Source organism: Serinus canaria, chromosome 7 (assembly GCF_022539315.1).
Source record: "Serinus canaria isolate serCan28SL12 chromosome 7, serCan2020, whole genome shotgun sequence".
NCBI lineage: Eukaryota > Metazoa > Chordata > Aves > Passeriformes > Fringillidae > Serinus > Serinus canaria.
In genome coordinates this window covers 9,247,544-9,273,633 of record NC_066321.1, presented here as the reverse complement: position 1 = coordinate 9,273,633, position 26,090 = coordinate 9,247,544, and the positions used below count along the sequence as shown (strand labels likewise).

Sequence of the window (26,090 nt, the reverse complement as noted above, 5' to 3'; positions counted from 1 at the left end):
AATCAGACCTCTGAGCACAAGACATATCCATTTAAAGTCTCGGAATATAACTAACCACAGAGCTTTGAAGTTTTCACAGAAAACCCCACAGATAATCAAAAGTTTCCTACTACATCTGCATTCATTGTGTTGCCCAAACATGGATGGAAACACACTGATAGAAGAGGTCTCCTGCTGCTAGGCTTTGTAAAAGCACTAGCTCTCTTCACTAGGAACAAGTCCCAGATGAGATTTACAGGGAACAAGCTCAGTGCAACACACTGACCTCTGGACCTCACAGATGTCTGGAGAAATAGAGGGGGAAATTTTGTAGGCTGTATGTTCCTATAAGTCCAGAACTATGTGGCTTCAACCAGAATTGATGCTCATGACAGCACAGCCCATGGCCTGTCTGCAGAGCTCTCACCAAACTGCTCGAGGAAAATGTTGGTCCTTGGCCAAGGGATTTTTCACCAAGTATGTGCCCCTCAGAGAAATGGTAATTTTTCATTTGAAAAGTGAACAAAATACTCATCTCGCGCCATGAAGATCTGCAGACCTTCTCCAACCAGAGCTTTGAAGCAGCAGCATCAAATACATCTATGCTACTTGATAAAAGTTTGCCCCACTGATTCATAAAAATCTCCTGTGAAGTGAACTCTAGCCTCTCTTGACAATTTATTCTCACATGTTCCTACCATTCAGGTTTTCCCTAATCACAAACTGTCCTTTTCATACCACTTGCCCAGTTTGTGGAGGCCATCTGAAATCCTGACCCTCTCTGCCAGGCTGCTGCAAGCTCTTCCCAGCAGGGGTTCATCTTCAGAGTGAATCTGCACATTCCCTTTTCCATCCTCCAGGAAGTTAAGAAAAATGCCAAATAACATCAAACCAAAACCAGACTGTTGCAGAACCTCACCAGGCACAGCATCCTGCTTTGCAAGTAAACCATCTCCAACTGGGGTCTTCCAATGGTCTTTTGGGGCTATATAATTCAAATGAGGCACTTTGGGTGCCTTCTGTTTCCTTCCTCGTACAAAAGGCCAAGTGTACAGACCAGTGAACAACCAGGCTACATTTTCTGTGGTACCACTTTGGCCATATTATGGCCCCACACTGACCACGAGACCCATGAGCCCAATGTCTGACCCGCACCTGCGTGCATCTGAGCCCTATCAACCTTCAGAAATTAAATGATCCCCTAGTGCTCCATTAATTTGTATGTTGTTCCCTTTCCTACTTTATTCCCCTCAGTGGAAACCCTCAGTGGAAGAGACAAAAGCCCAAAGCCATGGCAGATGTCACTGGCACCACAGAAAACAACAGCCATGGATTTGCTGAAAGAGCCACAGGATGTGCCTACAACACTATCCCACTTCTGCTTCCTCTCCTCACAGCTCTGGCAGGTGAGAGGCCATTCCACATTTCCCCTGTACACAGAAACCAGGAACCTTCTTGACTAATTAAAGAGAAGTTCATCCAAATGTTAGTTGTCATTGCACCCTCGTTTCTCACTCAATCACCCTCCTGAAGCAAACCTCACATCCCTTTAGGATCTGCAGTCACCATCAATTTAGGGGCACACGAGCATGGGGCTGAGGACGTCATGCTGGGAGCACCTCCTGCCTGCCCATGTGCCTGTGACCAGTGCAAGACATCCGTGACCTTTCAGCTTATTAATATTAATGCCACTAATTGTAGCTGACAGGGCAACTGGGCTGAAAATCATCCAAAACAAAACAGGAATCAGCAACTGAGACAGATCGGTGAAACCAAGAGAGCCCTCGGTCAGTGGTTTGCAGAGTCAATTATCCACATCCCATGGAAAGTGCACTTCAAAAGGACGAGCTTCGGAAGGAGGAGGGAAGGAAATGAAATAGGGTCTATATTTGGCACTCTGATCTTCAAACGAGGCAAGATCATTTTATACTTTTTTCTGTAAGGAGATCTTTTTCTGCTTTCTCTTTTTCAAACCAGATTGCTCCCTCCTTGTTCATTACAAAATATTTGTCTGGAAAATTTTGCTCTCAATCAATTTATGCAACCCACAGCCTCTAAATCCTGCCTTTAATGATGTTTCTCTCAGCTGGCTTGCAGAGGGCTGGAGCTGAAGTGCTATAAACAATCTTCCCTGTGTCATGCTAGAAGAAAAGAATCCAGTTCCTTCTCTGTGCCGTGTCAGCCTTATGGGAAATGCACAATAAAGAGCAGTAACAATTTATTTTCATCATTAGATACTCAATAAGTAGAAAGCAAATAATGCATTTCTCAAGTGGTTGAGCTGATCTAAATAAACAATAGGGAAAAAAATTACTTAGAGCAACATCTGAGCTATTCCTGTGATTCTTCATAAATCAAGTCCTTCCAGTTGCTCTTACTAAAATGATGTAATAAACAGTAAAAACCACCTAACAAGTTTGAAATGGAAGAGCTTTCAGGACCAGCATCTTCCATTCACCTGTGCAGGGGGAGCACAGGAGGCTGTACACCAGCCCAATGTAGCCAGAGGAGGAGGAAGATGATCACAACTCTGATGTCTTTCTATCCATCACAGATGCCTGGGAGGAGGCACCAGCTTTCATCTGCTTGCCACTGCTGCATCCCCTCTCTTCCCCAGCAGGTTTGGGCTTTTCTTATACTTTCCCCCACCTCTCACCCTGTGGAAGAGCATGAAAGCAGGAGGTTTTTGGCACTCAGGCCTCCCCTTATGAGGGCAGCCCCTCCATGGAGCCCAGAATGGGAACTCAAAGAGGTTGGAGAAGGGGCTCAAGGAGAAGCTGTGGTTACACAGGGTCAGGCCATTATGCAACAGCACAGAGCACGGCGGCGCTGCCAAGTTCCAGGCAACCTGGAGCTCATTACAGATTAGTTAAGCCTTGGCCAAATTCAATAAGCCTGTTCACAAGCTTAAGGTTAAGTAAAGCCTGGCACCGAGGCAGGGGCTAAATAGTGCAAAAATTGAAAACCACCTTAAGAAACAGCTCCCTGAGGACAGTCCCATATTGCACTCTGCTTGTGATTAGAGATTTTAATTACAAAGGTGAATGGTGAAGGCTTGAAATGGTGAGATTTTTTTTCTTTTCCAAAATAAGTGAGCCCACACATTCCCTCCTGGAAGGTACTTGCTGAGATTTGCTTTCAGGGGAACAGCTGGAAGTGTTTGTCTTGCAGCACATTTCCCAGGTCTGACCTCAGCATTTTCAGGATCCTGTGTGATGTGTAAGACATGGAGTGCCAAAGAATAATTATATATCCCTGGCATAATTATCTCTGCTCTCTATCTTTTTCCCATTTCTTCTTCCACCACCAAACCCTTCTGGCATAAGTTCTGAATTCCAGCTGTTTGCCTTGGATGCCAGTCCAAGCACACACCCAGAACGAGGTCCTGGTGGGTGCTGCAGATATCCAGGCACAGCACTGTGGAGAAAACAGGAATGGTCCTCACAGCCTGGCCCCACCGTGCCATCCTCATCTGAACACACACCTCTGCATAAGATGAAGTTCCACTCCTCACCATCCACATGCTTACATTTTCCTCCTCCAAACTCTTAGCTGAGGGCAAGGTTCAAGCCCAGAACTTCCGAGCTGTTGATTTCCCCACGGGTAAGTCAAGCCCTGTCAGGCTGGTAACTCTCAGAGGCTGTGGTCTATCAGGTGACTTTTGGGTGTCCTAAACCAAATAAATTCCTACATAGGCTGGAGTGCTCTACAGCAGGGAAAGAGTGAAATTCTCCCCCCAAAAGCCCCTGAAATACAAATTCTTCTCCTGCCTGCAGAATAAGCTCACCCATAGTCTGGTGGTGGCCAAACTCCCCCAAACACACATACAACCCACAGCTTATCACATGAGAGCAGCATATTCACTTGTCAAAGGCAAGTTAGGCATGTCTGGCTTAAATGAAGTAAAATTTGGATGCCAAAGCACCACCAGCAATAGGTTTTTCAGCATCTCAGTGAGCAATTGCAGGTACACAGGGTTCACCATCCACACAGGAACTGTGGATGTGCAGAGATGGGTGCAAAGCCATGGATGGTGCCCACACCCCAAGGACTTTATCTCTCTGTTCCCCCCACTCCCCCATGCAAACTCTGAAATTTAACTTCAGGCAACAAACAGCACAGGATCACTTGATGTAACAGCTCTGAAAGATGCTGTGCACCAGCACTGCCACGTTCTGGGTGGCTCTGGATTTCCTCAGTGAAGTGCTGGATGTGCCAGAAAATGACAAGGGTCCAGCTGACCACCGCCACAGCCCTGCAGTGCCACACAGCACACCCAGCAATGGCCACTGAAAATGGCACAATCAAAGAGGCATGAAGAGGGCACCACGGTCACAAATAACACCTGAATCACCTTTCCCAACAGAATGAAAAATAAATCAATCAAAGCAGTGCAGTCACAAGCCTCCACATCCCTCCATGCACACACCTGGCTTCCTGTGTTTGGGCTCGTTTAACACCAGCATTAACAATCACATTCCCAAGCTCTTCCAAGGCCAGCCTGTTTCTGTAGCCATGCCTCCACAACTACCCAGCTCCAGATCCCAAGGTCCTCACAATATTTTTTCCCAGGCAAGTCCAACACCACCACTGCTGATCCCAGGCACTGCCCTACAGCTGCCAGCCTGGTACAGGTCAGGTGCAGGCAGCAATGTATGAGAGAAACGTGGAAAGTTTGGGAAGGAAAACAGGCAGAGGGCAGTAATGCTGGAGGTGGAGAGAGGACAGTGTGGTGGTTTTCTCATGCTGCCAGTCCACTGCTCAGCTTGCTGTGGGCTGACACTCAACCTGCAGGATGCACGAACAGATTTTCACCAGAAAGTCCCAGTTCTCCGAGGTGAGGGAACTGATGAGTCATGGAAGCAGAGAGTGTTGGGCAGCAGAGCTGCGCTGACAAGAGCAGAGAATAAACATGACCTTTGCTGAACTTGTACAGGAATACAAAAATGTTTTAACACTTTCCAGGACATCTCCTGCTTCACCTTTGGATAGACAGGTTTTGGCTGGAAGACTCAGAAGAAGCAGAAGGAAAAGACAAGAGCTGCAGGGGAGCAGAGCTTGAGGAGATGAGGCAAACTGATGAGACTGATGCCCCTGTCTCCTGTCAGCTACTGCTGGACTCACCCACCCAGGGGACCACATGCACCAAACCCAGGTTGCCTTTTTCTGCAGCTCCAATGCAACACCTGTGCCACGTGAGTCAGCATGCAGCACTGCACATGTCCTGCAAGCCAGGAGTACATCAGCTCCACGTTGGACTTGTGGGCAGCAGCACAGCTCCATAGCTGGAGAGGGGCATGTGCAGCCCAGCCCAGACAGAGAAGAGCAAACACTGGATCATTCTCTCTCCATATGTCACAAATGATGTCATGACTTTGCCTCATCTCAGTTCTCAGGACCACATCCTGCCTGCAGGCAGCTCCCACAGTCTCGGTATTTCTGCTTTTAGCATCTCAAACTGAGCAAGGGAAAAAAATAGAGAGGAATTTTTGTATTGAACACATGCAGGTCAATGATTATGCAGAGATAAAAATTATGCACTTAACACATCAGCATGTGGCCACACTGACAGTGCAGAAAGGCTGCAGAGCATCTGCCTGAGCTGCCAGGGCACTGAGAGATGAAGGATGTGGGAGCTCCTCAGCTCCTGCTCTACCCCACCCCAACCCATGTTGCTGTTGGCAGCCCTTAGCAGAAAGGATTGGGAGAAGAGGTAAGAATGCAAAGAGACTCCATTCCCTCTGTAATTTCATCCCTGAATGCCAGTTAAACACATTAATGGTCAAAAGGGCTCAGAGTGACCACAGACCCCAAGCCCCAGGGAGCAGAAGCAAAAGCAGCACCTCTGCCACTGCTGTGACCCCACAATGTGTCAGAACCATGACAGCTGAAAATTGCCACAGCCAGCATTGCCCCACACCTCACAGCAAGTCAAAAGGGCCAAAGCAGAGCTGAGCAGCAAGAGGCAGCCCAGGGTGGAGAGAGAAGCTCCATGCTATTTTTCCACTTGTGAACAAATAAGCTCCTATTTTATCGTCAGCACTGGGGAGATGGTTTTGTGAATCAGGACAAACACCACACTCACGTTTCAAATTCGTCAGAGCTGCAAGTAGCAAAAAATAGACAGGTTTTAGTGGGAAAAGAGTTTGGTGAGAGGGTGGTGGGGAAGAAGGATTAGAGCAAATTTAAAGGAAGCAGGGAAGGAGTTGCCTTGCCCAGTACTTTCTCTGCACCCACAATAAAGCCGGCAAACCTAAAAAGAGAGAGTATGTACAGTCTGTAATTGAAGGAGCAAAAGCCACAGTTAAAACAATCTAAAAAGGCCAAGCCCTGAGAAAGGCAACTGGAATCCCTTATCTTTTGATGGAAAAGAATGTGCTCCCTGAGATTAATGACGTGTTTACCCGAAAGGAAATCGCCGCCCTTCTGAAGCAGCGAGTGTTTGTTCCTCCCGAGTCCCTGTTTTCTGCTCCAGAGCTGATCTCCCAAACCTCCTGTTTAAAGTCAACACACAATGCGGCTTCCTGCTGCTGGGGGCTCCGGGGGATCCCACCATTAGCCCTGTCCCAAAAACCAGCCTCCGCCGCACCTGAGCATCCCCACCCACAGCGGCAGGGACAATCCCGGGGTGTTTGGATGTCCCTGAGGGCAGGAGCAGGGCTGTGAATCACCCCCGGGCATAAACACGGCTCAGCCGAGCAGACAAATGAGCAAGCGGGGATGCTGACAGCGCTGTCGAGGGAAAGCACTCTGGGCGACCTCTTCTCAAATTGCTCAGGGGTTCGGCAGCACGTCCTGCAGGTCAGCCTGCTGCAGGATGCTTCTTGGAAAGAGGCTTGACATCAGCCAGTGCAATGCTCTGCTGTGTTAGAGGAGGCCTGGGGGGACGTGGGATCTCTGCTCTGAATACCCTCAGGCGAGCAAGAAAAACTGGAGCAGAAGCGCCAGGGCCGATCTGTTTGAGGAAACCCGGAGAAAAAAGCGTCATCATCCTTTTATTTATCCTTTTTGGTAACTGCACCCCCGTCTCCTCGTGGAGCATCCCAGCCATGAGAGCCATCAGATCACGAGCACCTCCTCTCCCTGAAGGCAATGGACCTGCAGCACTGGGTGCTAGCCAACAGCTAAAAATAGCATAAAAGGCAGAATAAACAAAGGGAGCTGCTCAAATCTGTCTCTGATGTTTGTCTTTAGCTAATGGAGCAATTTTCATGTGCAGGATGCTGTCACCTCTCTCAGATCAGGAGACAGCCTGCGGTCCCCCAAGCTCCCCCCAGCCACTCCACATCTCCTGCAGGACTGGACGGGCTGGGAGGAAATGCTAATTTCTGCCCTACTGCCCTGCGCCTGCTTTATCTCTGCCTCAGCTTCTGGGGAAAGTGGAAAACCACTAACGTACACAAGAGCACACTCTGAGCCTGCACAGACAGCTCCTCACCACAAAAGCACTGCTTAAATAAAGGAAACTTAGGATCTTTGGCACTTACTCTATCTTTGGCACTTACTTTGTCTCTACAGGTTGGTGGGGTTTAATAATTAAAAAAAAAAAAAGACATAAAATGAACATTTTCTGCAGTTAGAAACTCTGAAATTCTTGTTAGGAGGAAAAAAAATATTTTAACACAGGTGTTTCAACTTTTTAAATTCTTCTTATGTTTTGCATTATTTAATGCTAAGCACTAGACTTGCTATAATATATAAATCCTTCCATTACTGTTTGATTTCTTTGATGCGGTATTTTCAGCCTGCCTTATTCTGTGGTATTCAAAGCAGCTGGCAAAAATTGTTTTATTCATTGCAAAGAGGACAAGAAGTACCAGGTTCCTTGCTCCATCCTTCTTCCAGGAAAATAGTTTTCATCAGTGGGGTACCATTATCAATTACAGAATGGTATTTCTTGGAAGGCATGCCCAGAGTGCCCAGCTGTGGGAGGCTCTGAAGAACTTCTCCAGTGAAAAGCCCCAGGCTCGAGAGATCAGAATTTAGGCTGAGTCAAGGCACAACAATTGGAGGAAAATGAGTGGCAGCCCAGTGGTGATGACACACATCCTTTGGACTTTGGAGTGACCTCCTCTCCATCTCAGAGCTGCTCCATGTATTGTTTGGGACAAAGCCCAATCCATCCTGATCAAATCTTTCAAAGGAAAGATGATACAACTTAATCCACCAGATCCTGCCCTGAGCCTTCTGCCATCCTCATGACTACAGCATCCCATGCTCCCAGCTTCCCATAACAAATTATGGATGTATTATCCATATGACAGAGGTACTTCAAAATAAAACTATTCCTTTTGTTGACTTTTTAATTTTGTGTCTAAAACAATAGTTTGTTTTTCTTTTTGGAAGGTTTTTATTATCTCTATATGCAACACACACAGAGCTACAGCCTTAAGTCTGGCTTCAGAATGCAAATCAAACCAAACAGCATTAGATTTTGGAAAGGTTAAGCAAGATGTTGTCACCTAAAAGGATTTTTTGTTTGCTTGTTTGAAACTATTAATTTAATTCTGTGTATGTCATAGAACACATTTTCCCTAAAAAAATCAATTTTTTAATGGATAATTTTCCCCCTTAGAGTGAAAAAGAAAACCAGAAAGAACCACTGAGCCACCATCCAGGTTAGTGAAGGTACAACCAGGATAAAATCCCTCACTTACAGACAAAAAAGGCCAAAAATTGTTAACACAAGCCAGGAGAATGGATGAACAGCAGATAAGGACCTATTTCCCACACAAAGTTTTCTCTTTAGCCTAGGAGAGGAATGCAAACTAGAAGTGAAGTGGCTGGAGGAAGAATCTCATATCTAGAAGTTATCTTAATAAATAAAATCCCTAAATAAGGAAAGCTGATTCAGGGCACAGCTGAACTGTGATTGGAATTAAACACTGGGGAAATGAGAGAAAGAAGGGGCAAAATATCTCCATCATTTGAAAACTATTATATGGTGGCACCAAAAAAAAAGAGAAAAAAATTCAGTACAATTAAATAAAGCAGTCCCATCCAAACACAGCAATGAGGAAAGAGGGAGAAATTGTGGGAGGATATATATCTTCCTCAAAGCAGTCAGTTTTGTTAGTTCTGTAGAATTAAAGAAGTTGCTGCCGAAGGAGAGCCTGCACAGGAGGTTTTATGGGAGGGATGGATGGGCAAAGCCCACATAAAGGCAGAGTCTAGCAGGGAGCAAAGCCAGCCAAGGTATCTCAGGATTTATTTACAAGTTCTAGGAAGATGAGCTTAGCAGTGCTTTACAGGGAAAGAGTGAAGCAATTAAAGGTTAAATCAATGTGTACAAAACCTCCTGTGTGCATCAGGAACTCTGTTACCTACTGAGCAAGTTTAACCTGTAACGACCTCAGCAAGCCTTCTCCTGGCTCCAGGAATGGGCCTGGCCCAGCCAGTACAGGACAGCACCATTCAGTGTCACATCTTAGGGTCTCAGGGGAGGCCAGGGCTCTGCTCATCCTCAGCAGCTCGTGGCACAGGGCTGCTCACTCCCATGGCTGCTCAGATGGAGATGCCCAGAGAAGACTGAAGAGCACCACAGATCTTCCAAGCAAGGTGGTTCAATGCAAAAAGGAAGGACAACAGATTGTGCCAAGCCCTCAAGAGACCCAAAACAGTGGGTTTAGGCTGCAGGAAGAGGAGATAACCTGGCATAGCTGTGACTAGAGCAGGGTACCCCAAGGATGCGGCAAAGGATCCACCACTGGAAATTTTTAGGAGCAGATTGGGTGCACATGGCATCCATCCCCAGTGCAGCCCAGTAGGCGCAGGAGGGCGGGACCCGCAGACCCTGAGCCCTCCTCCCCTCTTTACCCACCTCCTGGGAGATGCCTCGGGGCGGTGGCTCGGGAATCCCGCCTGGGCTCGGCAGAGCAGAGACACAGCGATGCCAGCGCCAGCCCCGGGGTGCAGCAGCTGTGCTGACACCTGAACATCTGCAGCAATCGAGACTGCTGCTCCTCAACGCAGTCCTACTGCTGGATGTCCTCCAGCAGGGAAACACCGTGAAAACCTACCTACAAACAGGGCTGCATCTCAAGCTGACTGCTTTGGGTTTTTTTTCTTCTAAATAAACTGCTTTAAATACCTACTTCAGAGAACCTGGACAGAGTGGTGCAGCTTTCCTCTCACTATCTAAATAAGGCCTCTAACAATGTTATCACTTTCCAAAACACATCTGTCCCGCAGCTCCTAGCCCAGACAATTGGCAGGTAACCAGTTAATAAATGTCTTCGCCAGACTGTTGAATAGGCTGGCCCCGACTCAAGAGTGATGTCAGGGCCATTCAATGCACTATAATTGGAAAAACCTGGGAAAAGCAATCCCATGTTTTTTAATAAATAAAGAGTGTATTAGCAGCCTCCTGCCTTTATTCACCACGGTGTGTACCCTGCTCAGTAGCAAAGTGGGATTTTTTTTTTTTCTGCTGCCGCTTGCACAGTGATTTCTACTTGGGATTTGATGCCAGTTTCCAGATGTGTCTCAGGCCAGGAAGTCAGCAATCAGCCTGGATAAAGCCTCTGGGATTTGCTGCAGACCATCTTTTGACACACACATCCTTCCTGCACCCTCTCTTATGATATTGGGGCACACCCCTTGTGCCCAAAAATAAAATAAAACAACCCAGAGCCGAGCAGAAGCCCCTGATTGGGATGCTTTGATCACTTTCATATTCAATCTCTGGAAATATTTTTAATTAATTCAGTCCATCGAAGCCCCAGAGGCAGCATTTGAGGCATCTTTACAACACCAGAGTGTCTATATACATAAATCACTTCAACAATTGCAGGTTCCCTGTCTGCTGGAGCAGCTCCAGGCAAAACTCATCTCCCACAAATCCTCACCAGTGGTACCCACAGGACAGCATCAGCTCCCCAGCTCGGCCATAGAACATTGGAGGGATATGAATCCTCCAAAGCACTTGTCCTCAGAGGAATAGATGAAGATGATAAATGAGTTTTCCGGGCTCTGTGTGAGCAGCTTAGGGAAGCTGAAACCCAAGCGGGTGACATGAAGGATGTGGTTTGCATGGAAAATAATCCCAAGCAGAAGCACCCTGACAGCAATACGCTTTTCAAACCTCCCTGCATCCCTGAGAAAGGAACTACCCAGATTTCCCAGCCTGAGGAAAGGGGTTTAGCCCCACACAGCCAAGCTCCACGCTCACCCCAGCCACGTGGTACCATCTACTGCAGGGCTAGGGAATCCCAGCCCAAGGGGACACAATTACTGAATTACTAACAAGATCATTTATTTCTCACCCCCACCAGGCATTTAAGAGGCTGTTGTTGGGCCTCTTGTGATTCCTTTCATCTCCCCATCAAAGCACAACTAAATTAACACCAGCCCTCCTGCCGGTGGTGCCCCCCCCGAGCTCCCAGAGCCGCTCTGCTCTCACAGGGCACCTGGGAGCCACTGCCCAAACAGGAAGGCAGGCGCCTAATTGAAAGGGAGTATTTGGGAGTCACCCTACACAAAAATTAGCAGAGATATGCTAGGAAAATAAAATAGTGGGCATTAACGGACGGCTTATCTTCTTTTTTCCGTGACTCTGGTGTTCAGGATGTGAAAAGGCCAAAAAAGTTTCACATGCTGTTCTGAGAAACTGGTCAGGGAGAGGAGCATCCTCTCCTCTGCTTTTACTGCTCCTCCCAAAATAACTCAGGTTGATGCTGAGGTATGGACCTCTATCATTAAAATACAGACACACACAAGCCAAAACAACCCTGCATTGCTGCTAGGAAAATTTGTAGCTAGTGCTGGGTCTCGATGATGGGTTTAAAAGTCGAGCACTGACTGATTTCAATTCACCTGTGTTAGGTCTGCTGAAAACACTAACCTGTGCCTAGGGAGAAAGGGAATACGGATGTGTCCTGTCTGAAGGAAGGAGCACGAGGGTCTCTGTTCCTGGAGGAGGGCCTGAACTGTAAGCTGAGTGGCCAGAGGCAGCTCAAGGAGGCTGGTTCTCAGACAGAGCAGGGAGCCCCTCTCCTTGCTACCCACCCTTGGCAGAGATCCCAGCCTGGGACTGTGACCAAGCCCCAGGGGAAGTGCCAGCTGAAGCCAAGGGAGGATTTAGGATTAACTCCAAAAAATCAGCCAGTCCCACCCCACCCTACAGGCAGCCTGTGGAAAGGAGCAAAAGCCCTGGGGGCCAGGCAGAGGGACAGGGTAGCCTGGCAGCAAGCAGGCTGGCAGGCCCAGAGGGGCCACAAATGTCTGAACAAGTGACCCAGAGCACTCCCTGTCTGCTGGAGGCACTCAGCTCCTCCAGTCCCAGCTCCTGGCTGCAGGAGCCCAGCTGGCTCTTGGAGCAGGAGCAAGCCACAGTAAGAGAGAGGAAAAAAAAAAGGAGAAAGAGCAGCAGGAAGCCCTGCTGAGAAGCCCCCTTTTGTGTAAACATGCTCCGTCCTCAGACTAAAAATAAAGGCAAACCACAGGAAGGGAGTGAGTGCTTGGACAATATCCGATTTGGTGTGTGCCTGGGTGTGAGCTGCGGGAATGGGGAGAAGAGCAGGAACTCCACCCAGCCCAGCCACACAAAGGCAGCCAGTTAAGACCTTCAAGATGGACAGGCATTCCTGGAGATTATTTAAATTCTAGCAACTGCTGCTTGGCAGATGTGCAGTCCCTTCGTGTGTGCGCAGCACTTGGAAATGTTATGTGAGGAAAAAGGCTGCCATGGCAGAAAAGGCAGGATGGCTGCACAGGGCCCATTTTACAGGGTCAGAGACTGAGACCCAAGGCTGTGAACTGAAACCCCATAAACCTGCCATAAAACAAGGACATGACCCAGACAAGCTGTCAGCTACAATCCAACTCACAGCTCCAGCCTCAAAACCACCTCTCCCTGCATGCTGCCCTTGCATCTCAGCTCCTGCTGCAGCCACAGAACCAAACTGAAAACAACTGCACACTCCTGAGGGCTGATCAGTGGAGTGCCCACCCCAAAGGGGTCTCAGATGCTTCCCCTGGTGCTGGGCTTGGGTGCACTGCACCCTGCCATTGTCATCAGCTGCCTCTGGAGGCTGGAGCTGCAGCACCACCTGCCTGTCCCACCTGCAGGCTCCTCGCAGGAGGGATGCTTTGCTGGTGGGTGCGATCCCAAGAGACAGGCATCCATCCATCCCTCCTCCCATCCGTCCATCCATCCCTGCGGCACAGAAAGCGACAGCGTGAGGAGGTTCCTCGGAGCCCAGCGCTCACCCTCGGTGCTGACACACCACTCAGAGGCCTTCTGGGGAAATGCAGCGCTTGGGAGGATCCCCCGGCCCGGGCTGGAGGGAAACAGCACTCGCCCAGGGTCTGTGGAAGCAGCCCGCGGCTGTCCCTCCCTTCCAGCTGTGCCGCTGTCCCACCCCAGGGCAGCTGCTCCGGGGCGCTGGCAGGGCTTGGGTCCGGCTCCATCAGCCCGGTTCCTCTCAGGCACTGGAAGCCCTCCTCTCTTTAGCCCTGCAGCATCTACGATGCTCAGCCTCCTCCTTTCCCTTCCTGTCTCTATTTTCTGTCAGAAGAAAATGACAGTGGCTCGGCAGTGGAGGAAATCAAAGACAACTGCGGTGGCCTTCACCTGGGCATGTTTCCTGCTGACGTTTGTATTCCTTTAATTCTTGCCTCCTGGTCCTGTGTTCACTTTCCTACTACCTGCTCTCACCTCAAGTATTCATTTTTCTCTACTATTAGGAAGGTCTACTAGGAGCACAACAAAAATCCAACACACTCCTCCCAGCCTCGTTTCCTCCAGAAAACAACTTCCTATGGAACACAGCTGTTTGGGGCAGGTCACTTGCTTTCTCTGCAAAACACACCACAGCAACACAACTGTCCCTGCTTCATTCTCATTTACAAGTACTGCTGAAACTTTCGCAGGCTCTCATTCGGTGCATTTCCTACATGCTACATATAAAGTGCAAATGCCTTTCCATGAGGCTCTGTCTGGCAGGGGAGCAGCTGCTTCTGTCCCCACACCACCATCCCTGCACACCACAGCAGCAGCACCAAATAAAACAGCAGCACTAATGACACTTGTGCCATCGGTGCTACGAGTGCCCACATGACACCTCCTGCTACCCAGCCCAGCTGCCAATGAAAACTGAAGATCTTTCCCTAAACTCACTTTAGCAGGTCACTTGCCACCCCCCAAGGTGCTGCTGGACACAGAGGAAGCCAAGAAAAAGGTGACACCTTCTGTTTACTCAGCTAATTGCACTTCATTATCGCCCTGAACTGTGTTAGCAAACAGACAGAAGAAAGGGAACAGGACTTGGTGTGAGCAGGGCTGCAGGAGGGAGCCCTGAACCTCCCCCTTGCCTGAGCTGGAGTTGTCCCTGCAGGCTGAACTCAGTCTGGGAAAAGTCAGCAGGAGAATTCCCACTCACGGGTCCTTGAAACCCCAGCAGTCACCGGCCCCCACCCAGCTCCCTGCTGGGACCCCCAGCACAGCCCTGGCCAGCACACCCAGCAGAGTGCACAGCACAGCCTGGTCTGAGGGACCTCAGAGGTGTCCACACAAGATCCCCACAGCTCAAATTCACAATCCTCCTTTTTCACAGGCACAGTGCTGAGTCAGGCAGCAGAAGGCTACAGAGAACACTGCAGACACAGATGCTCTCTGTTGTTAGAAAACCTCCAAGTGAAACATAACAGGAGCACAAATTGAGAGCTCAGTCTCTGGGGTTAAACACCTAAACTAATAAGGCATCTTCAGTCATGCACTGGAAACAGTCCTTGTAAAATTATGGGTTGTCTCTAAAAGACCAGTACCAAAGGACAGGGGACACATCTGGAAGCCCTGAGCCCTACCACTGTCCAGGTGAGTGTCACTTCACAAACACAGCTAAGAAGAATACCTGCTGACCCCCATGCAATGAACCCCCAGTTTACCAGTTTACCTGGATCAAGATGTGTAAAGGATCCAATGACAAAGTCCAGTGTTGAGACAGCCAGCAGGAAGAGCAGCAGGAGCTGGAGCCTGATGATCCACTTCACCCCAGCCAAATTGATTCCCAGGAGGCCGAGCAGGACAGCCAGGGAGATGCCACGCACTGCCCAGATGTTGCTGAGGCTCAGGACACCTGCAATGGACTCTGCAAAGCCAGTGATGTACATGGCACCTGCAACACACTGAGGGACACAGCTCTGTGAGTGCCCCGTGGAGAAAAAGGGATGATCCCATCCACAGCCCCATGCCAGGCTGTGGGGGCTCTGTTCAGACAGACAGACAGACAGACATTGGCTGTCACAGTACAACCTTTAATGTGAGTGCCACACTGCCACTGCCAAGGCAGCTGAGCTCCTGCCCGGGCAGGCAGGGAAGGCTGGGTTCCACTGTAACATCCACCCTCTATCAACAATCCAGGAGAAACCACACTGGCTTCTCTGAGAGAGAAAAGGATGAGACAACTTCTGTTTCTTCTCCTCTTCTGTTTCTCTGGAGGAAAGGGTCCCAGCTCAACACCTGCCTGAAGAGCAGCAGTTTGTTTCCCCCTTCCCTGCCTCCTGGGGGTTATTTTTAGCTTGGTGTTTAGTTTGGATGCAAACTCTGATGTTTCATGGGCTCCCCATCTCGCTGCTGGAATGGAGCCTGCCCTTTGGAGGAGAGCACGTTGTGTGAGCCATGCCTCCCTGGGCTCCCAGGAAAGCTGCCCGTTTGCCTTGCAGCAGGACAGGACACACACTCTGTGGCTGAGAGCCTGCAGGACAGGACATCTGCAGCACAGGCTCAAACACCACTGCAGCACAACAACCCAAAACACCAGGAGGTTTCGCTCCAGAAATTCCCACTCGCTGACATTCCAGCAACAGCCCTTCCAGTGCATGGCATCCCTGGAAAACCAGGTCAGGGCAGGCAGCTGCATTTGATATGGCTGGCATGCCCTTGGGTCCTGCAATCCCAGTGCACAGCTGAGGGATGTGCAGCTCCCACACGACTGGAAGGGACAAAGGACAGCAGGAGCAGAGCCCCCATTCACTGCAGATCCCCCACCTGGGATCGACCCAGCACTGCTCCACTGAGGGTGCTCAGGACAACCTGGCCCATACCCAGGAGCTGCAGGCTTGGTGAGGTTTTCAGCAAGGCTGATGGCATGCAGACGTTCAGAGTCGAGCACCTACAACTTGGAGATCCTGGAGGATTCCCCTCCATCACAGGCAGACACCTAGATCAGGGGAGCTGCACCCTGAGAATCTTCCTCTGCAGCCCACTGCCAGCCATTCCCCACCCGCACCGTGAGAGCAGGGAACAGGGAGTACCCCCCTTCTGGCAGCAGCTGCCTTATGGCAGAGGTTACAGCTCTCCTGAGCATCCTGTAGCAGAGGATCAGCCTGCAGCTGGTGCAGGGCACATTGGGCAGAAAGCACAGCTGAGAAAGGAAAGGCATCAGCAGCTTTTGGGAGCAGGCAAAGCGATTTTAAGTGAGCTGCCAGCTCCCAGCCCCTGTGCAGCCCCAGTGCACACAGGATGCCAAGCCAGGGGCCAGGGCTGCTGCAGCCCAGCTTTTACGAGCCTCAGAACAGGCTGCAACCTGATTGCTTCCCCAGATGGGGTCCTCTCAGAGAGCAAGAGTGGAAAATCTGACAGGAAGGATTCTCATGTGTGGCCCATTTCCATATCTTGGCTTGTGGCTGGGTTCAGTTCGTGTTTTATGGACACTTGCTTATAATCTGGAGTGAAAGGAGAAGAGGGGATTATTTTTGGTTTGGGGGCTGTTCAGGGGTTTTGGAGATTGCTGTAAGCCAGTCAGTTAAAAACAAACCTCCATAAAAATGCTTCTCTGCTCACCACATTTTATACTGTTCATAACATCTTTATGGGGGGAGAGGGTTAAGTTACTGCAGGTTTAAGTGATTATTTTCCATTCTTTTTGTAGACTACTTGTGTATTTTTGTGCCTCACCACCCCAACAGCTCCTTGGGATCATTCAGAAAATCTAGAACTGTGACTTTTGGCTCACAAGAAGTCAATTAGCTGTGGCCCTTACCCCTGCCCAGCTCTCCTCCCACACCAGCTCCACTTCTGCTGGCTCCCACAGAGAAGCAGCCAAGGCTTGCCCGATCCCTAAGGATACATGGGGCATGCCAAGGCCAACCTGCCAGTCCACAGCCACTCACTGAGCTTTGCTTGGCCACCCTGGCCTCTCCTGCTTTGTTTTATTTCACTCTCCCACCAGCAAGGGCATGTCCTGGCAATGGGGGTAATTTGGGATGGGAGTTCAAGTCCTGCACGGCTTGTCCAGACACTCAGCTCCTCCACCAGGGTGCCCCATGCCAGGCAGCACAGTGCCATGCACAGGCTTGCTCCTGGGGAGCAGCGAGGGCTGAGTGCTCCCTGTGGTGCTCTCCCATGCTGCATTACCCAGATTTTACTTGAAACATTACTTTCTGCAGCAGGACAGCACAGGATTAATATCTGCATTGCAAAGTTTCCAAATTTTCTTTGAATAACTTTATAAAATTACCTGGCCAAAAATGTAAAGGAGGCCAATGGTGCCCCCTACTTGACCTCCAAGGACAGTAGAAATCATGGAGTAGACTCCTCCACTTCCAATGCTGCACTTCTCACACACCCCAATTCCAGACAAGACTGTCACCAGGGCAACCAGAATGACAAAGGACACCAGAAACATGCCCATTACAATGCCAGTGTTTCCCTGGAATGAAAAAAAAAAAATCAAATGAAGATTAATTCACACCAATCTGCTGGGACAGAGTAAGGACCTACCACTTCAAGTCACTAGTGAACTATGGATCTGGAGTCATTACAGATTAAAAGAAACACACACAGACACCCCTACTTGTCTAATTAACGTAATTGATTGCCAAATTTAGAGCCTTTATTAGCGCCCCTTTGATGAGAACCTGTCTTGTCCTTGAGCCTGGGGCTGGGCAGACCTTTGCATGAGCAGGTTCTGCTCTGTCAATGGGCTCCTCCATGAATCACTGATTTTGTCCACTGGTTTAAAAGGAATGAGGTCAAACAATGATTCAGCCACCACAGTCAGGGGATCACTGCCTGTCTGCATGGTTTAGAATGACATGACTGAAAAAAAAAAACCAGAACACTTTCATAACAAAAAGCAGTTTCAAAATTGAACCCCTGGGATTTGCAACGACTGATTTATTAACAGCATCGAGTTTGCATTTTAATTTTTCAGAACATTTACCTTTGAAAGCTCTGATCCCTGCAAACAATGAGATGCCAAAGAACAAAACCCCAAAGGCAAGGCAGCGTGGAAGATAAATAATGCTCTCACAAAGCAGCGAGTGCCGGCCCTTATCTGCGGGGGCGTGCTCAGGGGGGCAGGTGGCTCTCGCCCTGCCTGGGCTCTGGAGACTTTTCTGCACAGGATTCAGCCCCACAACCCTTCCTGCCTGGGGCAGAGGGAGGGCTCCAGGAGGAGCTGCTGCACCCGCCACTGTGTGGCAAAGAGAAGTCTCTGAACAAACACAGCTGCAGGTCCCCGCCGGCAAATTTAAATGCCAGCGTAACCCCTTTCTTTGGAGGGGTTCAGTTTGCCATTTAGGGTCAGATTTTCAGAAAGAAAAGGTGCTTGGTACCTCCAAAAGGATTCAAGAACTTTTCTGAGCTCAGGACCTTCCCACTCACTTGTGCATGCCTGTAATTTATTTTCCAGGGTCAGGAGTTTTCCCTTGTGCTCCAGCCCACCTTCCCCTGTTGACAAATCACTCAGGCCAGTGCACAGCAACCAGAAGGCTCCTCCTGTGCCCAGTGCTTTGTTAACATCTGGCTTCCCTTCCTTTTACTCCTATTCCAGGCCATGTCCATATCCCCTCTTTCCAGCCTTGCTCCAGCAGTGCTCATCTCTGAGGTCATGTTAGCCATGATGTAGTTTTTATCACCGCTGCTTCCCTGCTCTGGGGTTGGTTGAAATCCCAGATTCTTTTTCCTTTTCTCTTTTTTTTTTTGTGAAAAACCAGAAACATATCCAGGATGTTGGTATCATCATAAAATCCTATTTTGGTTCAGCATCCTGCTGCCTTTGACAGGGGTGTTATCTGGTCAGTGGGGAACAGAGCCAAGGATTGCTATAAACACAGCTGTGGTTGGGTCAGCACCACAGCCCACCCAAACCCCATACTTCTTTTTAAAAGGTCAATTCTCTGTTCTTTTTCTTCAGCTGCTTACCCCAGGTTAAATGGTTAATAAACATTATATGCTTCAGTTAAAAAAAAAAAAAAGCAAACATATGCAAACATTCACTTGGCCTTGGGCTTTTCCAGAAAGGTGGTGCCAGGCTATGGCAGCTGTTAATGGGCAATCCAATGGTTCCTACAAAATAAAGGGTTAACACTAAGACCGAGGGGGAATGCTGGACTCACAGCAACAATAGCAAGCAGAGAAAGTGGGAAGAAAAAGCCCCCATTAAGCACTGATGCTTATTTATGCATGCATGCTGGAAGGGGTTAGTGCAGCAGCAATCCCTGTTGAACATTTCAGCAAGATTAGGTCCCCCGGAACTGCAAAGCTTCACCAGCCCCAGCTCCAGCTCTGGAAATTTATAGCAAAAGCCTGACTCTGGGAATAGCTTGACATATGACTGTCCTCTGCCAGGGGAGCTCTCTGCCAACCCTGACTTCTCCTCCCTTCCCTTTCATGCTAGCTTCCAGCTGGTTCTGTTTTTCTTTCATTTACTGGCTTTGTTTATATTTGTGTTTGCTCCAGAAGTAACTTGCTTTCAAAAAGGAGATGTGGAGGAAATAAAATCGGAAGGAAAAGGAAGATAAAAAATCATCCCAATTTCTCCACCCCAACAACTGCAGCTCCCATCAACACCTCCAGCAAAGCAATTTTCAGTGCAGAGTGCAAGTGTCTTCCTGCTCCTTTTGGAAGGTGTCCACCATGCCTGTGACAAGATCTCTGCCTGAAGCTCAAATCCCATCCATCTCTGGGGAAGCTTTTCTTCTTCTAAGAGGAAATTTTGAGGCATAACACAATATCAGGAAGGGACAGTATTCCAGGCTCTGACCCTCAGAGATACTATTTAGGACCCAGCAGTGGAAGATCCTTTGATAGCAGTGACAATTTCACCTGACTGGGGATTCCCCATTCAAAAAATCAGGAACTCCAACACTGGCATGCTTGGAAGAGACCTCCTTCAGAGGTCTTGGGAAGATGGGTGAGTGGCTGTAACCACTTTACCTGGAGAAGTGCTAATTTCTCCTCAACAATACGACACCAGGGTGTCCCTGTCCGTTGTCAAGGTTGGTGGTTGTGTTTTCCTTTCTCTTCCTGAAAGCTAAAGTAGGAAACCACTCACAAAGATCACTTCAGGTGCACATTTTAGTGGAACTTTTTGAAAAGCTACAAAATACCAGAGGGCATGAGCAACATTAAAATGAAGAGCATTGAATCCAAAACCCTTGGGTGGTGATGGATACAAGGCAAGGGAGGGCAGAGGAAAATATCTTTTCAAACATCCAACCGAGTCAGCACTTGCTCACCACAAGCCATCCCGTCCTCAGGAAAAGAACCACTCCAAAAATGTTGATCATGCAGGAGGTGAAGACCCCATCCCACGTTCCGAAAAGCACTGGCTCCCATACAAACAGCTGGATCTTCCACCAGGGCTTGGTCTGTGTTTGAGATACCTAGAGAAAAGCAAAGCCTGGGGTTTACCTCTCATGTTGCATGGGCAGGCTGCACAAAGGGGTGCCATAGCCAGCCACCAGCAGGGGATGGACACCAACAGCTGCTGAGACACTCCTTTGCTGCAAGCTGTCCCTAAGATAAGGGGCTGTCAGGCTGTTGGGGTGCCTGGGCCCTGAAAGAGATGGCTCCTACAATGCCCTGTTTATATTCTTGTAGGATAAGCAGCAACAGAGCCCTACTGAGCCTCAGTGAATTAACCCCAAAGCATGAACCAAAAACACCATTCAAGGGTCCTTCACAGAGCCTGCAGCCACACCCTGTGCTTCTCCTCCTGTCCCTTCCAAACACTCCACCAAGCCAAGCAGGGTTCTCAGTGCATGGGAGAAGTCCCTTAGAGGATATGACAAACCAGCTGGGACCAACAGAGCAGGTTGAGGTGGCTTTCCCATCACAGCCATATCTGATCAGGACCCTTTGCTTCTCAAGGAGACATGGGGCTCTGGATATTGGGGCCTGGTGATTTTCCAGAGTTGCTGGAACCAAGATCTGAAACTCCAGGGAAACTGCAGTTTTCCTATGGAATTGCTTCCTCTTGCCCTCTGGAAATCGAGTCTCCTCTTTCCCTTTCTAAGTCATACACCTCAGATATACACAGCAAAACAAAGGGCAGTTTTGTTACTTCAGTCCTGTTCCCTTGCACAGAGGTGACCAGGAGTGCAGAGGCAGTGGAGATTGCAATTTGGGAAAGGAGATGGCTGTGTGACATACCTGCTGTGCTTCCTCATGGAAGAGCTCCTGGACATATCCCTCACTGCGGGCACCAGTGCGGCTGAGCATCCTCTCCCGGGCACTGCCTGCCCAAAGCACAGCTCTAGCACAGCCACAGGCCAAGCTGCTCTGGGTGGGAGCTCAGCTCAGTCCAGTTCCTGCAGGGCTGGCTCCTCCGTTGTAGAAGATTCATGGTTTTATCCCAGCCCTGCTGTGAAAGCAGGAAAGATGAAAGACACGACTGCTGCTTTCTTAGTCTGCCAAAGCACAAGGCCATTGTCCACACAGCCAACAGCAGCTTGTGGCAGATGCTGGACCAGAGGGACACCACAGCAAGCAAAGAGCAAGGCTCCCCCAGCACAGGCTCCACTATCAGCCACACATTTAACAGCCCTTGGTAGCCTTTTCCAAACCTGACCCCAGCATCCTGTAGCACTGGCTGCACAGCTCCACAGTGCTGTCTGCAAAATGCATTTCCTCTCGTTGGTTTTAAATCTGGTGCCTGGTAATGTCATTGCATGCTCCCGTGCTCCAGTGACATGGGACACATGGATTATTCACTTCCCAGCACCACTCATCACTTCACAGCCTTGACCACATCTGCTTCAGCTGTACCTTTTCCAGACCAAGGTCCTGCCTTGGATTCTGTATTCAGTTACCCACAGTCTCCCACACCAGGTGTCAAGAGAGACCTTTTGGCTATTCCTCAGTGCAGCCAGAGGGGAGCAAGACTTGTTCCGCAAATTTGGAGAAGGCAGCTTGTCTGGATCATTGGCTCTCCTGGGGCAGGTAATTTGCTGGCCAGCTGAGCCCACATGCTTACAAGAACCAACCATGATCACACAAGGCTTGTACCAAGGGCTGGACACCTTACCTGAGACCAGAGACCAAATTAATCACAGGGCAGGAACCCAACAGAAATGTGCTTTGCCTATTGCACAGAGACATAGAGAAACTACTTTGTGTCACTCGGGATTTCTGCACCAGGGTCTGAATGCCTTTCACCATCCTGCCTTTACTGCTCTACTTTGAAATAGCCAGTATTAAATAACCAAAGCAGATGCTGCTCCACCACAGTGTTTCAGTTGCAGCTGGGGTTCAATGTCAGCACAGGAGGTTTTTCTCTGCCCTGCCCACATGGCCAGTTAAGCAGCACGAAAGCCGTGAGATTTCACGATGCCCTGCTGCTGCCCCCACATTTCTTGGAGCAAATAACCCTTCACAATATCACAAATGGTTGCTGTTACAGGGAGACTGGGACTTCAAGCAGGGCAAAAGCAGCAGGAGCAGATGAACTCTAAAGAAACAGAGCTCATGGGTTTGGTTTTTTTCAAATAGCCACAGAAAGAAAAAATGGAAGAAAATACACAACGTGAAACAAGATTACAATTGAAGAGCTATATTCTCCTGAGAATCCCTAGTGCAGTCCTTCCTTTACTTTCACTCAGTAAAGCATTTACTGGGGTCACACAACCGAGTGTGCCACAGCAGTCCCATCTAGATGTGGAAAAAAGGAAGGCTGCAGCTCTGCAGCCCTCTGCTCTCCCAAACCACTGCAAGGGAGTCAGAAGGAGATGTCTCCAACCCCTTACAGTAGCTCAGGGCTGAAGTGACTTGCTCAGTGTGTCTGCTGTCTGACATTACATGGATAGGTGTGATGAACCCATATTACCCACCTGAAACTTGCAAAACGCTAAAAGAAGGGCTGCACACATGGATTTTGAAACCTGAAGCACACCTAGCAAGAAATGTTACCTGCCTAGACATTTAAATCCCCTTATCTCACCATTTCCTTCCTTTTTCTCTGCTTTAAAACCCTTCTCCTGCCCTGTGCTCTAGAGCCCTTTCTGCTCAGCTACTGCTCACCTTGCTATAAGATCTTCCTCCTCCACAATCCCAGGAAATTGCTTCTGCACTACTGCTCCTCTGTGGTATTTCTAACTGCCTAAAAATCTCATTACCCAGTTCTGTAATTATTTACATCCCACCACAACTCCTGGATCCATTGGTCCTTTCAAGGTAGCCAAGGCAAACACGGGAGGGGGTGCAAAGCACAGGAGTGGGAGCTGAACAAACACACTCACAGCTACATCCCCATCCACGGACAGGCAAGTATTTCTGCAATTTAGGGTCTGTGAGTGGAAAGTCCTTGGGGCAGGTGCCCTCCTCTTGCCCCACACAGCACTCTACAAGCACAGGGATGTTTTTGGGTGCTATTTTGTATTTTGGTCACCAACCCTGAGGAAGCTTTTTCTGCCACACACACCAGCAGGATAAATAAACTAAACAGACTCAATTTTCCTCTAATATAAGTGAACCTCTAACTTGAAAGTAAATTGCTGTTATTTTTCCTCAAGTTTCTGCCAAATACACTAGCCAGTCTATAAATTAAAGACAAACGTCTGTTTTAATCTTTCCATACCATTTAGCACTCAAGAGAGCAGAAGAGCATTAGCAAACCTCGCAGAAACATTACAAAGGCTCATCTCCTTTTCCTGCAACACTTCTATATTTAATTGCAAAACCAGATTCCTATAGATTAAATTTCTGTGCCCTCCATATCCTTTCAAAGCACTATTTTACTAATCATCACATTAAAGCTGCTTCTGAGCTAAGCGTCGCTGCTCTGAGCTACTCAACAGCTGGCTGATTTTGAAGAGGAAAGGTTAACGCCTTCCCAAGCACAACTGCGTGTGGTCCCACGACCTCCGAAGCCTCCGTCCTCGCCAGAGGAGGTGCTCCTAAAGCCTCTCCTCCCAAGGGACACAGCAGCCAGCAGCATTTTAGTTTTAATCAATCCCTTCAACTCCTCTCCGGGTCAAGTTCTTAAAAACACCTAATTTAGGAGTCTTTTAGGAAAGCGGAATTAAAGGGATATGAAGCAGCCATCAGCGCAACAAAGGTAGCGCCACGCAGAGCGGCGCTTGGCTATTCCCAGTTATTCATTTACTGCCCCGGCCAGGACAATTACCGAACTCGTTTTGTTTTCCCATATCTCCGTAGAGCGACGGAGGCTGCGGAACACCAGACGTGGGAAACGAGCCCGGACTCTCCCCAGCAATTCAGTTTTCCCATGTGGCCGGAGAGCTTCAGTCTGGCAGAGGCCACGTTGTCGTTGCCATCACCTGGGGGCTGCTGCCACGGCCGCACCGGGCTGCCCACCCCGCCCGGGCAGCGCTCCGACCTCCCCGTTCCCTCTTCCCTCTGTTTGTTTTATCATTTTTAAAACTCTTTTTCTCTCAAATTTTCCATTTTCTCCATCTTTTTTTTATCTTTTTGTTTCCCAGTTTTTGCTTTTTTTCTCTTCTATTTCCTTTTTTCTCGTTTTCTTTTACCTTTCTTTTTTTTTTAACTTCCTCCCCGCGCCCTTTTTTATTAGTCTTTCTTTTTTCTTTAACTTTTTAGGGGGGGAGATCTTTTCCCCTATTTTTTTCCGCCCCCACCATGGTTTTAATTTTTTAGCTTTCCTCTCCCCCATTACCTCCCTCCCCCCGCCGCCTCCTCCCTGACAGAACAGCGCAGCACCGAAGGGAGCAGAGGGCAGAGCCCAGCCCGGCCCGGCGCCACCTTCGCGGTCCCCGCGGCTTAGGCCGGTCCCCCACCCCGGCTCGGCGGTGCCGACCCCACTCACCTGGCGGCTCCCGGACCCTCCCTCCCTCCTTCCCGCCGGCTCCCGCGGCGCCGCCTCCCGCCGGGGCGGCCCCGGGCGCTGCCACGTCTGCCCGGGCACCGCGCCCGCCCCCGCGGCGGCACCGGCACCTGCCCGGCTCCGGCCGGACCCAGCCGTGCTCGGGACACGCCGGCTCCGGGAGCGCCGAGACCCCGCAGCGCCGAGCGGGGGGAACAGAAATCATCAGGGGCTGGGAGCAGATTGCCACTCAATCTGCAGTTCTCGGGAGTCTGACAAAATAAGTGAATAAATAAGCAAATTCACAGCTGCTTGAGGAAACGATGGCCACGGGGAAAGGGAGCTCTGATTCCGCACAGGAGCGGCTGCAGTGATGTTTCAATAGGAACTCCATCCAGTCGAACTTCCCAGCCCTGTGACCCTGCACAGGCAAAGCTCCACCTGAATTAAAGGCAGGAATTTTGGACAGTCTCAATATTAAGAGGGTCATATCTAGAGCCAGCCACCCTTCCTCAGAGTTCGTGTAGCACACTTTGATTTAATTTACTTCCAAAATAGGTTAGAGCCATTTTAATTTTCAAAAAGGATCCATACAAGACATTATTGTAATCCAGTGAATCTTTTTGATTTTCCTGCAGAGCCAAAGTGCGAGCAAGCCTCTACTCTTGAATAAATCCACAAATTTCTGCGAGTGGCAGAAAAGGAAAGCAAGAGTTCAGAGAAGACAGATGACTTCTCAGAGGAGGATGAAGCCTGAAGAAAACACAGAATGTCTGGGGTTCAAAGGGACCTTAAAGCTCACCTGATTCCAACTGCCCTGCTTTGGGCAGACACTTTTCAGCTGGTTGCTCAAAGACCTGTCCAACCTGACCTTGAACACTCCCAGGGATGGGGCATCCACACAGCTTCTCTGGGCAACCTGTCCCAGTGCCTCACCACCCTCACAGTAAAGAATTTCTTCCCAGGATCTAACCTAAACCTGTTCTCTTTCCGTTTGAAGCAATTCCCCTTTGTCCTGTGACTACATGCTCTTGCAGTGCTCCCTTTAAGCTCCCTTCAGGTGATGGAAGGCTGCAATTAGGTCACCCCTGAGTGTCTTTTCCA

At 49.2% G+C, this 26,090-nt stretch overlaps 1 protein-coding gene across 2 annotated transcripts in view; it reads right to left on the bottom strand.

Annotated features, from left to right (window-relative positions):
* Positions 1–25,064, bottom strand: part of SLC12A8 (solute carrier family 12 member 8) — a 50,306-nt gene extending 25,242 nt beyond the window's left edge. The window contains exons 1-5 of one of the 2 annotated variants that reach the window (XM_050977098.1): positions 24,990–25,064; positions 21,359–21,569; positions 20,443–20,589; positions 17,439–17,630; positions 14,874–15,105 (exon numbers count right to left, since the gene is read on the bottom strand). In XM_050977098.1, the coding sequence (XP_050833055.1) occupies positions 14,874–15,105; positions 17,439–17,630; positions 20,443–20,589; positions 21,359–21,427 (640 nt within the window). In that variant the 5' untranslated portion in view covers positions 21,428–21,569; positions 24,990–25,064. The remainder of the gene's footprint in view (positions 1–14,873; positions 15,106–17,438; positions 17,631–20,442; positions 20,590–21,358; positions 21,570–24,989) is intronic. The other variant, XM_050977097.1, reaches the window with a different exon arrangement.
* Between the last annotated feature and the right edge of the window lie 1,026 nt (positions 25,065–26,090).